The sequence below is a fragment of the Pipistrellus kuhlii genome, unplaced genomic scaffold, assembly GCF_014108245.1.
Source record: "Pipistrellus kuhlii isolate mPipKuh1 unplaced genomic scaffold, mPipKuh1.p scaffold_m20_p_2, whole genome shotgun sequence".
NCBI classification, from domain to species: Eukaryota; Metazoa; Chordata; class Mammalia; order Chiroptera; family Vespertilionidae; genus Pipistrellus; species Pipistrellus kuhlii.
This window is the reverse complement of record NW_023425515.1, coordinates 51,884,378-51,899,636: the sequence shown is the minus strand read 5'-3', so window position 1 is coordinate 51,899,636 and position 15,259 is coordinate 51,884,378. Positions and strand designations below refer to the sequence as shown.

Here is a 15,259-nt window from a genome sequence, read left to right as displayed (position 1 = left end):
TCAAAAGAGATTTCAGTCGTTCTACTGTTGATATTTGGCTCTGTTGACTAATGAGTTTGCTGACCACTGGACTCTGGCCCATGGGCCATATAAAGCCTGCAAAATCATTTGGTCTGGCCCAGCCAAGGCATTAGGAGTGAGTGAATTAAATGTTTGACCAAATATAGCAGGCTAATTTGTAAGTTGATAGTTTTGTATGGTCTGCGCAAATGATGTTCTGGATATCCAAATGGCCCTTGGCAGAATAAAGGTTCCCCACTCCTGAAGTAAGGGAAAGAGGTGTAGAGTGGGGGTTCTTCTTTGTTTCTGAAGTGACCCTCCAGCTACACGAAGGCTATTCATTTCAGGTGTGCGGCCAGTTCATTCACCTACAGACCCTATTCTGCTCACAGATGACAGGAATCTCTCAGAGAATCCCCCCTGTAAACTCTTAGGTTCTTTCCTCTCCCATTCCCCTTTTGGCTCTCTCCCTCCAAAAGCAAGAGTTTCTACTTTGCAGGCACTCTGGAGAAAGCAATGACTCATGGTGTGGCTGAGACCTCATTCCTGAGGGAGCAGAGACACTTCTGTTCTTTTTCAGAGCCAACAACATTGAAGAAACGGGCTTACTAACCAACCCTTCCTCCTCTCTTCCCCCGCCCCCCCGCCTGACCCCCCCAGCCCACAAGACAGCTAGAGTTGAAATTCTTCACATGAGGCATGTATACTTTTAAAAGAGAATCATGTCAGTCTCAAGAATTTCAACACCATATTTTATTAGGTCTCTGACAAATCTTGTGTCCAAAGTGTTGTCCAAGACACCACACACTCTCCAAATTAATATTATGAAGTTCACTAGGACTGTCATGTTGGGCAGGATTTTGAGGAGGAATGTGATCACTGTGCCCAAATCCCTGAAGGGCTTTGGAAAAGTGTGTTGGGCTTATCCTGAGCAGTTTCAGAGAAGAACACCAGTATCGATGAGAGGAAGTTACCAGGAGACAGCTTGTCACTCAGGGGAAGAGAGTTTCCAAATGGAGAAGTCAAAAATGGTGTTGACTTCCTTGTCATGTCCCAGTGCTCCTTCCCATAGTGCAACTTATGGGGATGGATCATTTATCCAAGATTTCTCAGGGCCAATAATTTTTTGTGATTATTTGAATTCAAGGTGATTTGTTAAATTTATAACAAAGTATAATTTGATGTTGGCCCCTGTTTATTTATTTATTTATTTTTTATTTTTTTAAAATATATTTTATTGATTTTGTACAGAGAGGAAGGGAGAGAGATAGAAAGCTAGAAACATCGATGAGAGAGAGTCATCCATCAGCTGCCTCCTGCACACCCCCCACCGGGGATATACCGGCAACCAAGGCACATGCCCTTGACCGGAATCGAACCCGGGTCCCTTCAGTCCCCAAGCCGATGCTCTATCCATTGAGCCAAACCAGTCTCGGCGATGTTGGCCCCTGTTTAACTAATTATTGGTTTGAAAACAATGGAAGATTACTATATTACCAATTGGTGGGAGTTCAGATTCAAAGGGTTTCCAGCTGTCAGAATCTGTGATTAATAGGATGTTGGTGATGATTTAATATGAGGAAGTGCACAAGAATCAAATAGAGAGCTCTGTTTCCAGGTTCTACCATTGAGCAATGTTAGCTTTGGCTCAACAGATAATGCCCAAACTCTGAGATCTATTGAACTCACTGAAAGGGCAAGAGAGAGCCGAAATCGGTGTGGCTCAGTGGATAGAGCATCGGCCTGCAGACTGAAAGGTCCCAGGTTCAATTCCGGTCAAGGGCATGTACTTTGGTTGTGGGCACTTCCCAGTGGGGGTGTGTGCAAGAGGCAGCTGATTAATGATTCTCTCTCATCGATGTTTCTAACTCTCTATCCCTCTCTCTTCCTCTCTGTAAAAAATCGATAAAATATATATTTAAAAAATAAATAAAAATAAATAAAATAAAATAAAAGCCAAGAGAGAGCAATCAGGAGCAGAGTGAGGTTCATATGTTGACACTCACTGTGTATTTTACTTATTGATTCCAGAGAGGAAAGAAGAGAGATAGAGAGACAGAAACATCAATGATGAGAATTATTGATTGGCTGCCTCCTGGCATGTGCTCTTGACCAGAACCAAAGCCAGGGCCCTTCAGTTTGCAGACTGATAATCTATCCACTGAGCCAAACCAGCTAGGACTCACCTTGTGCTTGAGTGACTAAATATATTTGCACCTCATTGTTACAATGCACTAATTTTCTAATTAGTTAATAACTAGCACTATTTTTTTTTTAATATAAAAGAGCTCCTACAGATCAATAAGAAAAGGACCTAAATGAAAAGTCAGCAAAAGAAATGTATACACAGCATGGAACCAAAAACATAACCTCTTATACTTTTGAAAAGGTGCTGATATTAATAATAAAAAACATCTATTTAAAAGTCACAGTGAGAACTACTTCACACTCATTGGAATGATACAAAAAACCCACATACACACAGAAAATAAATGTTGTCAAGGATATGGTGACATTGGAATTCGTGCACTATTAATGTAAATGGTGCAGCTGCTATAGTAAACAGTATAGCAGTTCTTTAAAACAAAACAACTTTAAGTGTGACTCAGTAATTCCACTTCTGAATATATGCCCAAAATAAATGAGATATTTATGTATCCATGTTTGTGACAGCATTACTCATAGTCTCCAACAGGTAGAAGCAACTCAAGTTATCTTATACTCTGCCACATATGTGATTTGACATATGATCAAGGTTTCCTCACTGCAACATGACTGGAAACAACATAAATAGCCATTGAAAGGGGCTGGAAAAATAAATTATTACCATCCAATATATGCAGCTGTTATTATGATACACAGTATGTGCTGACATAGAACAATCTCCAAGTAGTGGTTAGTGTGTATAAGTATGTATACTGTGCTACCAGGTGTTTAAAAATAAATTGGAAAAAATGTTAGTTTGTTTTTCCTAAAATAATTACAAGTAGAGGCAAGAAACTGCTAATAGGTAACAGTGGTCACTTCAGTTATGTCTACGGAGGAAAACTAGAGAGCTAAGGGACAGGGTTGGGAGAGAGACTTGCCTTCCACTAGTTATCACCTTTTAAATTTAATACCATATGCAGGTATGATGTATTCAAAAATTTTTTTAATTAAATAAAAAGAAAGTCAGCCCTAACTGGTTTGTCTCAGTGGATAGAGCATCGGCCTGCGAACTGAAAGGTCCCAGGTTCGATTCCAGTCAAGTGCATGTATCTTGGTTGCGGGCACATCCCCAGTAGGAGGTAAGCAGGAATGAGGCAGCTGATCAATGTTTCTCTCTCGTCGATGTTTTTTCTAACTCTCTATCCCTCTCCCTTCCTCTATGTAAAAAATCAATAAAATATATATTTTTTTAAAAAAGAAAAAGAGAGGTCACTCTGGCCAGTGTTGCTCAGTACAGTGTCAGCCTGCTCACTGTAGAGTCTCGGGTTGGATTCCCGCACAAGGACACATACCTGGGTTGCAGGTTTATCCCCAGCCCTGGTCGGGGCACATTCAGGAGGCAACCAATCAATGTGTCATGTGTCTTGCATTGATCTCTCTCTCTCTCTCTCTCTCTCTCTCTCTCTCTCTCTCTCTCTCTCTCTCTTTCTTTCCCCCTCTTTCCCTCTCTCTTCCTCCCTTCCTCTCTCCCTCCCTCCTTCCCTTCAACCCTTCAAATCAATGGAAAAAATATCCTTGTGGGAGGATTAACGAAAATAAATAAATTGATTGATCAATAGGTAGATAAAAAGAGAGATTGCAATGCATTCATATAAGCATAATCAATGGGCACACACAGTAGGGGGGTGAGGGCTGTGCTAGGCAGTGGGAGCGGATGGGAAGAGGTCAATGAGGGGGAAAAGGAAACATATGTAATACTTTCAACAATAAATAATTTTTTAAAATAAATAAAAAGAAAGGTACCTGTGGACAAGGGGAAAAAACACAGAATAGACACTTTGAGCTCAAAGCCCTGTGCTCAGTGCCATGGGGACAGAGGAAAGGTAGCTCCCATAGCCTGAAGGGATAGGCCATAGCTGCTATCCACCCTCAAGGAAGAACTTTCTGCTACTGAATCAGGAATAGTTGTGCACATTTTCCTAAGCATTGGTTTGATTGTATCTTCTAGACCAGTGGTCGGCAAACTCATTAGTCAACAGAGCCAAATATCAACAGTACAACGATTGAAATTTCTTTTGAGAGCCAAATTTTTTAAACTTAAACTTCTTCTAATGCCACTTCTTCAAAATAGCCTTGCCCAGGCCCTGGTACTTCGGTGGAAGAGCCACACTCAAGGGGCCAAAGAGCCGCATGTGGCTCTCGAGCCGCAGTTTGCCGACCACGGATCTAGATAGATCTATAAATAAATTCACCAGTTAGGTTTTCCTTTCACTTTGGCCGTTGAACACTATAAGCCAAATTCCTGACCTGCCACTATGCAGCGTGGGCAGATTTCTCTGGTAAGCATTTAGCACTGGCCTTGTACTTGGATCCACTGTATATTTCTGCACTTGGTTTTCTTTTCACCTCTTTCTAATGCTCATCTTTCCTTATTCTATGCTTCCCTGTAAGCCACTCTATAGCCTTTTTGGTCTAAGTTGGGATAAGTGGGTGAGTGCAGAAATGGGGAGGGAGTGAGGGGAAGAAAGAGGAGATAGAGGTTATAAAGCAGTGCCTATCAATTTTATTGGCTCCGTCATGTAGATTCAGTGAATGCTGTAGCGCCATTGTTCTCAGAGTGGGGTTCTCAGACCAAGCAGCAGCATCGTCATCATCATCTGTGAGTTTGTTATACCTGGGTCTTCGCCCAACCTACTGAATCAGAATCTTTGTGGATGAGGCCCAGAAAACTGCTTTCACATAATCTCCCTGATAATTTGTATGCACATTAAAGTTTGAGAAGCACAGGGAAACAAAAGGAATGTTGATTTCTAAACATAAATACTTTCCATTTGCCCCATCATATCCTTTGCATTGGCCAAGTAATGCTAGCCACTACAATAAATAATGTCAAAAATTTTATTAGCTTTCTACAGTAAAAAAATATATATTGTTTTTTTTTTGCTTGTGTCACAGTCCAGTATGGATCACTGTGGGGTGGAGAAAGCTGTCTTGTTAATTTGTTCAGCCAAACAGCGTCCTTTCACAGTGAGGCTTTGCCATCCTCTACTACACCAAACATGTCAAACTCAAAGGCTAGCACGGCCCAAATGAACAAGGTTTACATTTATGTGGGCCACAAAAACACACACTCACACACACACACACACACACACACACACACACAAGCTTCAATTTTCATAAAAACATACATTTATTTCAATAGAGACATGCTGAATACAAAGGGCTGAAATAAACAAGTTATGAGTATTTGTTGTGGGCCACGTGCGGCCCGCGGGCCCCAAGTTTCACATTCTTGCTCTATACCCTTGGACTCCTCCTCTGGATCCTCTGCATTCAGGAAGGCAAGGGAGTGGTGGGTCTGAAAGTAACACCGACTTTTCTGTCCACAGTTCCACTGGCCAGAACCCAAAGCCATGAGAAGCTAGGAAATAGGTGTATCTGTGGAGCTATGGCCATGGTCGGCAAACTGCAGCTCACGAGCCACATGCAGCTCTTTGGTCCCTTGAGTGTGGCTCTTCCACAAAATACCATGGCCTGGGAGAATCTATTTTGAAAACATGGCATTAGAAGAAGTTTAAGTTTAAAAAATTTGGCTCTCAAAAGAATTTTCAATCGTTATACTGTTGATATTTGGCTCTGTTGACTAATGAGTTTGCCGACCTAGGGGGAAAAGGAAATAGCTTTGGTAAACCATCTCTACCCCACACTCATGGACCTAAGTGAATCTCATACTTCACTTGTCATGTTTTGTTTTTGTTTTATCTTTTTAATCATGTTTTATCTTTTCTTTTTAACTCCAGCACTATGGGACTGAGTACCACTGTCTTAGTGATGGCCTTCCTGCTCTCTGGTAAGAACCTTTGGTTTTATAAAGTCCTAGAATCCTTCCATTGTTTTAAGTCTGACAGATGCAAGCCCAGGCCTGAAATGAGGTGGGTTGTACTCATTTTCTACCCTGTGTTGTACAACATCACAGGCAAAAAAAAAAAAAAACTGGTGGAGAAGAAGGAACCATCAAGATTGAGAACAGGTATCTCAGCTGATGGCAGGCCTGGCCTCAGATGGAGCCCTATTTCTCCTGCGCATCCTTCTTTTCCATCTCACAAAGGAGAGTAGATTCTCCTGTCCAGTGGCACCTAGGGAGCAAAGAGAAGTCTGCTCTGATATCCCTTTTGCTCCACACATTCTCCTTTCTGGTATTCTCTGTTTCATTTCTGGAAGTCTCGGGCTTTTAGGAAACAGCTCATGGGCTTCTAAAAGCCTCCTTTCATTAAGGAGCATTGCTTTCCATGTTCCATACCTTTCCTCTCTTCCTCCTCTACCTCCCCCACCAGCCCATACCCATAGGTCATGGTAGCCACTGCTTACTGGGAGAATAAAAACCCAGCCCTGCTACTACCTACTTCAGTGACCTTCAGCTAATTGTATCAGCTGATTTACTATGACGCTAATGAAGCTGAGCTGCAGGGTTTCTCACTCAAGCTCTATCCAAAACCCCTTCAAGATCCCATGAGGGGCCTTACCAATATGGTCACATGTCTTTTGCTTTGGTAAAATTTTCAAAGGATATCTTACCCACAATAAGTCAAGAACACTGCCTTTCTTTATTGCGACTTTTCTCTCCATCTCATTCTCTGCCGGGTGGCAGGTATTATACTGGCCGTGGGCATTTTGAACTTGAATTCTGCATTTCTTAAAGAGCTCCCTGCCCCCAAAAAAGGAATTTTAAAAGTGTCTGTGTTTCACAGAAATAGGATCTTCCCTGTTTATAGCTCCACTCTGAGTTTCAATTTCTTCATCTGTTAATGAGTTGGTGGTTTCCTGCCACCCTGTGACTGGATGCCGTTAGTGTCCACTGCCCTGCCCCTTTCAGCTGCTCAATTACACCACCCTCAGCACAGAGAGGGAGCCCTCTCACACACCCAAATGGTGTGGGGTAGACAGGGAGGGGGGGCTGAGCCTGCACTTTGGCCACAGCAGCAACAGGCCACTCCTGACTCCCCAGCCCAGCCATGAGCTCAGCTCTGCCTGTGGTAGTTCTAGATCTCCTCAGCCCCACTTGGCAGACCCTCTTTGGTTGTTTTCTCTTCAGCCACACCTGTGCAGACCCTCCTTAGGTGTTTCTCCTCAGCCACACCTGTGCATGCCCTCTGGGTTTTGTCAACAGATGATTGGTTACTGACAGCAGCAAGTGGGGAAATCATTCACTGAGACAGAGGACAGGGAAGTGTGAAGGGGAGAAAGAGTAGCTATGGATATCTGAAAAGCAGTATCCAGTAGGCAATTAGATATGGATGTCTGGAACTCTAGTGAAAGTTATTGGTTGGAGATAAGCATATTGAATTATTAGTTTATATACACTGAGTGGCCAGATTATTATGATCTCTGAATGCATAATAATCTGGCCACTCAGAATATATATATTTATTTATTTTAGAGGCCTGGTGCATTAATTCATGCATGGGTGGACAGGCCAGCCTGGCCAGGGGGAGGGGACATGGGTAGTTGGCTGGCCTGCCTGCTGGTTGAACTGCTGATTGAGGGGATAATTTGCATATTAACCTTTTATTATATAGGATATACACTGAGTGGCCAGATTATTATGCTTTCAGAGATCATAATAATCTGACTACTCAGTGTATTTGGTAGATGAATCATGTGTATTTGTCCTCATGAATTTTCTTTTACTAAAGAAAAGCTAGAAAAAGTGTAAAGAGTAAGGAGATCAAGAGCAGGCACTCAAGATAATCAGTGATCAGAGAAAACTGACCAGATCAGAGATTGGGAAAGAATAGTTTCAAGGAGAGATGACCAGCAATGTGATGGTCAACAGAGTGGTCAAATAAAGTGAGATATGAAAAGAGCTCTGAATTTAGCAATGGTAGGAAGTCACTAACAATCTTTGCCAGGGAAGTTTTGGCAGAGAAGTGGGGGACAGAGGTTGGAAATGAAAGCAGCAACTGCTGCTTACTCTTTCAGGGAGTTTGACTATAAAAGAAAAAGAAATTAAAAGTAGTAACAGAGGGAACTGTTGTAAGGAAGGGAGAGGATTGTAAGCAGGGTGAGCAGCTCAGAGGCCAAGTTAAATGGGATAAAATTTATAATGTGACCAGTTCAAATAATTGAATAATTTCCTTCAGGGGTGCTCAAACATTCAGTTGTAAGAAAAGATATGTAGATCAAAAGTACAGTGTTTTTAGGATGAATTCTGCACAAAGGGGCAAGTTTATTGGAGTTGCTGGCAAAAGAATAATTGAGCCCTAGCTGGTTTGGCTCAGTGGGTAGAGGGTCGGCCTTCAGCCTGAAGTGTCCTAGGTTCATTTCCAGTCAAGGGCATGTACCTCGGTTGCAGGCTCCATCTCCGTGCATGTGGAAGGCAATCAATTGATGTGCCTCTCTCACATAGATGTTTCTGTGTGTGTGTGTCTCTCACACTCTTTTCTATTCTCTCTAAAAAATCAATGGGGGAAATATCCTTGGGTGAGGATAACAGAGGAGGGGCGATCGGGGGAGAGGGAAAGGGAGAGGAAGAGGAAGAGGGAGAGGGAGAGCATGATTGAAAAGATATAATGTCGCCCTGACCGGTTTGGCTAGTGGATAGAGCATCGGCCTTCAGACTGAAGGGTCCCAGGTTTGATTCTGGTCAAGGGCCTGTACCTTGGTTGCGGGCACATGCCCAGTAGGAGGTGTGCAGGAGACAGCTGATAGATGTTTCTCTCTCATCAATGTTTTTAACTCTCTATCCCTCTCCTTTCCTCTCTGTAAAAAAATCAATTATATATATATATATTTAAAAAGATATACTGTCACTTTGCTGTCCAATATGATAGCAATTAGCCACATGTGGCTATTTAAATTAGTTAGAATTAAATAAGATTAAAAATTCAGTTTTCAGTCACACTAGCAACATATCAAGTGCTCAGTGGCTCAGTGATAGTGGCTGGTGACTGCCATATTAGTCAGCACAGATATAGTACTTTCCATTGTTGCAGGGCTCTTTTGGAAAGCACTGAGCTATAGGGTCTAGACTGGTTGGAGTTGAGGTCTTGGTGAAGTAAAAATCAGATATAGGTGAAGTAATTGAGCAAATCTTAGAGGAAGAAATGCTGTGGACAGAGATAGGTACATTGATGTTTAAGGTTCTTAGAGCCGAGCTGTTCTTGGAAATGAGGTTTAGAGTTATGTCATGGGAGAGGGGGCTGCTAAAATAATCTGTGGATGAAGATCTTTGAAGTGGAAAAGATCAAAGAACTTTTTAGCAAGTGTGTTGGTGAACTCGTCCTTGCTGAAGTCACTCAAATTGATAGTAATAATTAATTGAAAAGAAAGATCTGTATAGGATGCTAAAATGCACGGTGAACAAGGAAGTAATGATGTTGCTGTTAGCAGCTGACAGCAATGAGACACAGGGGCACCTCAAAGGGGAAGGGTGTTGTTGCTCAAGGTCTCCATGAAGTATGCCAAAAGAAGCAGTGGCTGGGACAAATGACGTCCTTTGGGTAGGGCCAGAGTTCAATGAAAGCACAACCTTGGAGGAAACATTTGATGAAGATTGAAGATATAGTTTACTACAGTGGAATGAAGCTTCCAGAGGGCCTCATACAGGGCGTGGCAAAAGTAGGTTCACAGTTGTGAGTACATGAGACAGTTTGTTCTTGTATTAATTTTTAACTAGAGGCCTGGGGCACGAATTCATGCACGTGTGGGATCAGGCCAGCCAGCGCTGATTGGGCTGATGGGGGTGGGGCCAGCTGGGGGAAGGGGCTCCGAGTGGTTGGCTGGCGGCCCCACCCTCTGGTCAAACTCCCAGTCGAATTTCTGGTTGACGGGACAATTTGCATATTAGCCTTTTATTAGATAGGATGTCTTATTTTCCATACCAACAACTATAAACCTACTTTTGCCCCACCCTTCATAACATTGAAGGAAGTTTAGTAAATGGAGAAAAATTACTGAGTACAGATGATCCTTGACTATGTAAGACATGCATTTGGGGTAGTAGGCAGGGAATAATGAAGTCCCACATGGGGTCAGAGACCTCTCCGGTTAGAAGACTATAGTTTTTGTGTGATAGTCAAACAGCACACTGCTGAGGAAGTTCTCGTGTGTCTTTTGAAACAAACTCCTTTAGCTGTTTAGGGAGGTATCTAGATGGATTCTTGAGTGCCTAGCTCCTGACATCATCCTAGCAGCCAGTTATGTCTAGACCCAAAACACATCTATCACCCACGTGCTGGAGAAGGCGAGAACCTCAGTGCTTTCCCACCAACGGAGTCTTAGTGAGTCCGGGAGCTGTGTGGTCTAGGATTTTGGATCTTAACAGGGGATGCCTGAAGCCACTTAGGGAAAATAGACGTTTAGCTAAATCTTTCCCATATTGTAAGAGAGGGGCTTCGCATGCCTAGCTCTACGTGATGTCATGGAAGACAGTGGTTGGTGAGGAACTGTGGAGTGAAAATTGTGAAATACTTTTAGTTCCACCCAGAATGGGCTTCAGAGTGATTTCCATTCCAGAGTAGGAAAGAGGGTTTGGATGGAAACAAACATTCTTGTCATAATCTCCTCTGTTTTACTCAGAGACAGAGGTAGAAACCCATTATTGCAGCTTCTCAAACTGGAGGTTTTTTTCCCCCCCTAAATATATTTTTATTTATATCATAGATAGGAAGAGAGAAGCAGGGAGATAGAAACATTAATGATGAAAGAGAATCATTGATCAGCTGCCTCCTGCATGCCCCCTACTTTGAATTGAGCTTGCAAGCTTGGCTTGTGTCCTGAGTAGGAATTAAACCTTAACCTCTTCGTTCATTGGCCGATGCTCAACCACTGAGTCATACTGACCGGGCTCAAACTGGAGCTTTTATTAAAATGCAGAATATGGCTTAGTAGGTCTGGGTGGGGCCAGAATATGTGCATTTCTGACCAGCCTTCCCTGATGCTGATCTCTTTAGAACATAGGCCACACCTTTGGCTGGTAGGTGAAGAGGGGAGCAGTTAGACATATGGATGAAAAAGCCCTTTTAATCTTTTGGAGAGGTGTCCTGGGTCAGAGAAGTTGGACTGATTTGTGAGTGAAGGGAGTGGTTGGGAAGAAGAAAAAGTTCAACAGAGAAACAACCGAAAATCAAAAAAGCAGAAGCCTAAGGTTAAGTCAACTCCAGGCCCAGTAGGCACAATTGATCACCCACAAAAGGTAACGTTGACCACTAACTGGCAGAATTTCCAACCGTGTTTGGTTTCTCTGTTAGGGCATTTGCCCTGTATCATTTGGCAAGTCACTGATGTAACACAGTGATAGCTGCTAGAAGCTTTTACAGTAGGTGGCACTCTTACCTTATCTTTTGGATTTTAGCAAAGAAGGAGCAGGAGCCTCAAGGTTGATTTGTAAGATGATTACTCAATATAGTAAATCTTTAAGGCCTCTTTTTATTATTGTTTCAGGTTCCCAGGTAGGTTTTTCCACTTCCCTCCAATATGGGAATATATTCTATATGGATCCTGCATTTGTATACTTACAAGAGGTTCACAGATTTTACTGAGCAGAATGTAATAGATGGTTATTCAAATTTGTGCCAGCTCTCACTGATGTCTAGAGTCCTCTTCCCTTCAAATTTAAGACCACTGCAAACCCCCTTGATTATTTGTTCTCACTGGGCCATTCTGCACACAGTCCAATTTTGCCAAGTGCATGTCATTGTTATTTGCCCTTCTACTTTCTCTTGGAAGAGAAACCCATGGATCAGATCATTTTAACTTCTCCTACCAGCCCTCAACGAACACCTCAAATGAAACTACTCTTCTTTCTCTCACCAGCCCAACTCACTTTCCTCCTTAATATAGTCCTAAACAATGGAGCTTTACTTAAAACTCACCTTAATTTTCTCTCCAAGGTGGAAGCTAACTTCATATTAACTAAGAAACAGCATTTCCTCCCAACCCTGCAATTCTCACCCACCACTAATTTCTTGGCCATGTCTGAAATAATTCTGTGACCCAGAGTAGGTCCTACAAAAACCCTATAATCAATCACCTTTTTTTTAAAAAAAATATTTTTAATTACAGTTTACATTCAATATTATTTTATATTAGTTTCAGGTTAGACAATCATATACTTTACAAAGTGTCCCCCTGATATTTCAAGTACTTGGCACCATACATAATTATTACAATATATAATCAATTACACAAAATTCCTTCCACAAACTTCAAATGTCCTTGGGGAGGAAGCCCTTTCTCTGAACTCTCCCAGCTTGTCCTCCAGGGGTTGCAAAAACTGCCAGAACAGTGCATCCTGGGAAGAGCAAGTATATAGTAATTTGGGTTTCCCCAATACTCCAAAAAGCTCATTCTCACCTTCCCATCTATAATTCATTTTTAGTCTTTCATTCATTACCTCAAATAGTCTTTGACTACCACAACCCCAAATAGCTATCGCATTTGCTCAGTTATCTTTCTGATCCCTGAAAGAGCTTAGAGAGGTCAGAGATTAGAAGCCCTGGTTGACTATTTATGTCATTTCCAAACTGTACTGTATCCTTGGAAGAGCTGGCCATTAAATATGCAGTCATAAGGGAAGCTCTATATAGGCTAAGGAATAAGGGGATGGGGAGAAAAAGGGAGCATTTTTAGTGATAGTGTAGAAGTAATGGGGGCTGTAACAGCTATAGTGAATTAGTGTTCAGGTTATAGGAAGGTAACAGATGGACGAATGAGTTGTCCAACTGCTGGTTTTCCCTGTTCTAGGATTTAAATTCATAGACCCATAGTACTGGACAGATTCTTAGAACGTTTGATTCACTTCTTCATTAAAAAGAAAAAAACTGAGCCTCATAGTAAATGAAGTTTACACACGGCCACACAGATTTAGTTAGCAATAGAGTGAGAACAAAAATCCCATCCTCCAGATGCCAACACGTATGCAACTGTCCCAGAGTTTAACATCTAGTTCCTCGATCTCGTTTCTGATAAGGTAGCATCTGGGTATTAAACAAAGAAAAATGGAGTTGTTGCTGTTGTTCTTCCCTCTTGTTTCTCCTTCCCCAATAGCCACCTTTTTTTTTTTTTTTAGGTGCTGCTTCCATGGAGAGGCAGGCATATTTCAACAAGACTGGAGACCTTCCATGTGAGTTTGTAAACTCTGAAGAGATAAGCCTGGCTGACCTGGTGGTATTTTGGCAACACGAGAAAAAGATGGTTCTTTATGAACTATACAGAGGCCAAGAGAAACCTCAAAATGTTAATGCCATCTACAAGAATCGCACAAGCTTGGACCAGTATAATTTGACCTTGCGACTCCACAATGTTCAAATCAAGGACAAGGGATTGTATCAATGTTTCATCCATCATTTCAAAGAGTCCCAAGGAATGATTCCCATCCACCAAAAGGATATCAACCTATCAGTGCTTGGTATGTTGTCAATGGCATATCCAGTTCCCTGGCCTTTTAGATGAGACTGCAATAATCAGGGAAACACTGGTGGGGGTCAGGGGTGACCTAGAGAGAGAAGGCAAGGGACAGTCATTTCTGGGAAGTCCACTTGAAGGTAATGCAGGGTTTGGGAGTAGGGAACTAGAAGTCCTTTACACTTTTTATAGTTTGCCTCTGAAGGATCAGTAAGAATCCACTTTGGGAACAAAATTAGCTAACTAAACAGAAGTATTGTGGCTAAGTGAAAACCATGGGTAATTTTTCCATTACTAAGTTTATATATCACATAGACCTCAAATCTCTTTTACATTCATTTTCTCCTTTGGTCCAAGATTTCTTACCCCCTGAATCCTTGCCTGTAGCTCCTAGTGAGGGTGGCAGCTAATTAATTTGGGTTTTCCCTTCAACCTTCCAGAGATTGTTTATGAGTTGTTTGCTGCCCAACCATGAGCCTGGCAGACAGAAGGGAAATTGCCCAACCATGAGCCTGGTAGACAGAAAGGAAATAACCCAATGCATAGAGTTTAAAAACTAGTAAACCAGCTCCTTTGTTCCTCCAGGCCTTGAAGAACCTAAATGTCAATATAGATTTTTAAAAAATTATAATACAATAAAATGTGTTGTTTTTAATTTTTTAAAATATATTATTATTGATTTCAGAGAGGAAAGAAGAGGTAGGGAGAGATAGAAACAGCAATGATGAGAGAGAATCATTGATTGGCTGCCTCCAACATGCCCCATATTGGGGATCGAGCCTGCAACCAGGTCATGTGTCCTGACAGGAAATGGATCCATGACATCATGGTTCATAGGTTGATGCTCAACCACTGAGCCATGCTGACTGGGCATAGACACAGATTAATTTTTTATTAAACTGAAAAAGGCAGATTAACAACAATTCTGAAACCAGAGTAAAGCAAAGTAAAAATAGAATTAGAATGGGAAGTTGCTCCCTTTAATCCCTGTGTCACCAACTGGGCTGTAGGGCTTTGGGGACATGTAACCAAATGCTACAGTGATGCTTTCAAAGTGTGGTCAGGTTCTATAGAGAAACATGGTGTGTTTTAGGTGGGACACAGACATTCATGTTTTAAAATATATATCTTTATTGATTTTAGAGAGGGGGAGGGAGACAGAGAAGCATCAATGATGAGAGGGAATCATTGATTGGCTGCCTCCTGCATGCCTCCTACTGGGGATCAAGCCCTCAACCCTAGCATGTGCCCTTGACCGGAATCAAACCTGGGGCACTCTGCAGGCCAATGCTCTATCCATTGAGCCAAATGGTTTATATTATTTTAATATGGCTTTATATTATTTTAATATGTACTAGAAAAACTAATAAAACCTATAATTTCATAGATATTGCTAATAAGGCTACAGTAGGTGTACCATGGCATTCCACCTTTGATAGACCACATATAGTTACAAGCAGAATGCTTAAGTAGTGTGTTGATATAGCAGAACTTGTAGTATGGCATGCAAATCAGAGACATATGCTAAAGTATACATTAGTATGTAGAACCTGAAAATGACCTCATAACTCTTGAAGGAGAGTGAGTTATTTTTCTGGCAGAAGGAATAGGTGCCAGCATTCCTCAACAGCCATAAAAATCTGAATGGTAAACAAGGCAAGAGAAGCTCTGTGTTTATTAACAGCATATATTTTTTCCTAAAAAT

General features: G+C 41.8%; 1 protein-coding gene across 18 annotated transcripts in view; it reads left to right on the top strand.

Annotated features, from left to right (window-relative positions):
- CD86 (CD86 molecule) overlaps window positions 1-15,259 on the top strand; it is a 75,124-nt gene that overhangs the window by 35,032 nt on the left and 24,833 nt on the right. For 15 of the 18 annotated variants that reach the window (XR_004989288.2, XR_004989284.2, XR_004989286.2 and 12 more), the window contains 2 exons: window positions 5,952-6,001; window positions 13,220-13,558. Coding sequence is in view for 13 of the 18 variants with exons in the window: in XM_036445906.2 (XP_036301799.1) it covers window positions 5,952-6,001; window positions 13,220-13,558 (389 nt within the window). In the remaining 5 variants the exon portion in view is untranslated. Of the gene's footprint in view, window positions 1-5,945; window positions 6,002-13,197; window positions 13,559-15,259 lie in introns of all 18 variants that reach the window. The other 3 variants (XM_036445905.1, XM_045583951.1, XM_036445911.2) reach the window with 3 other exon arrangements.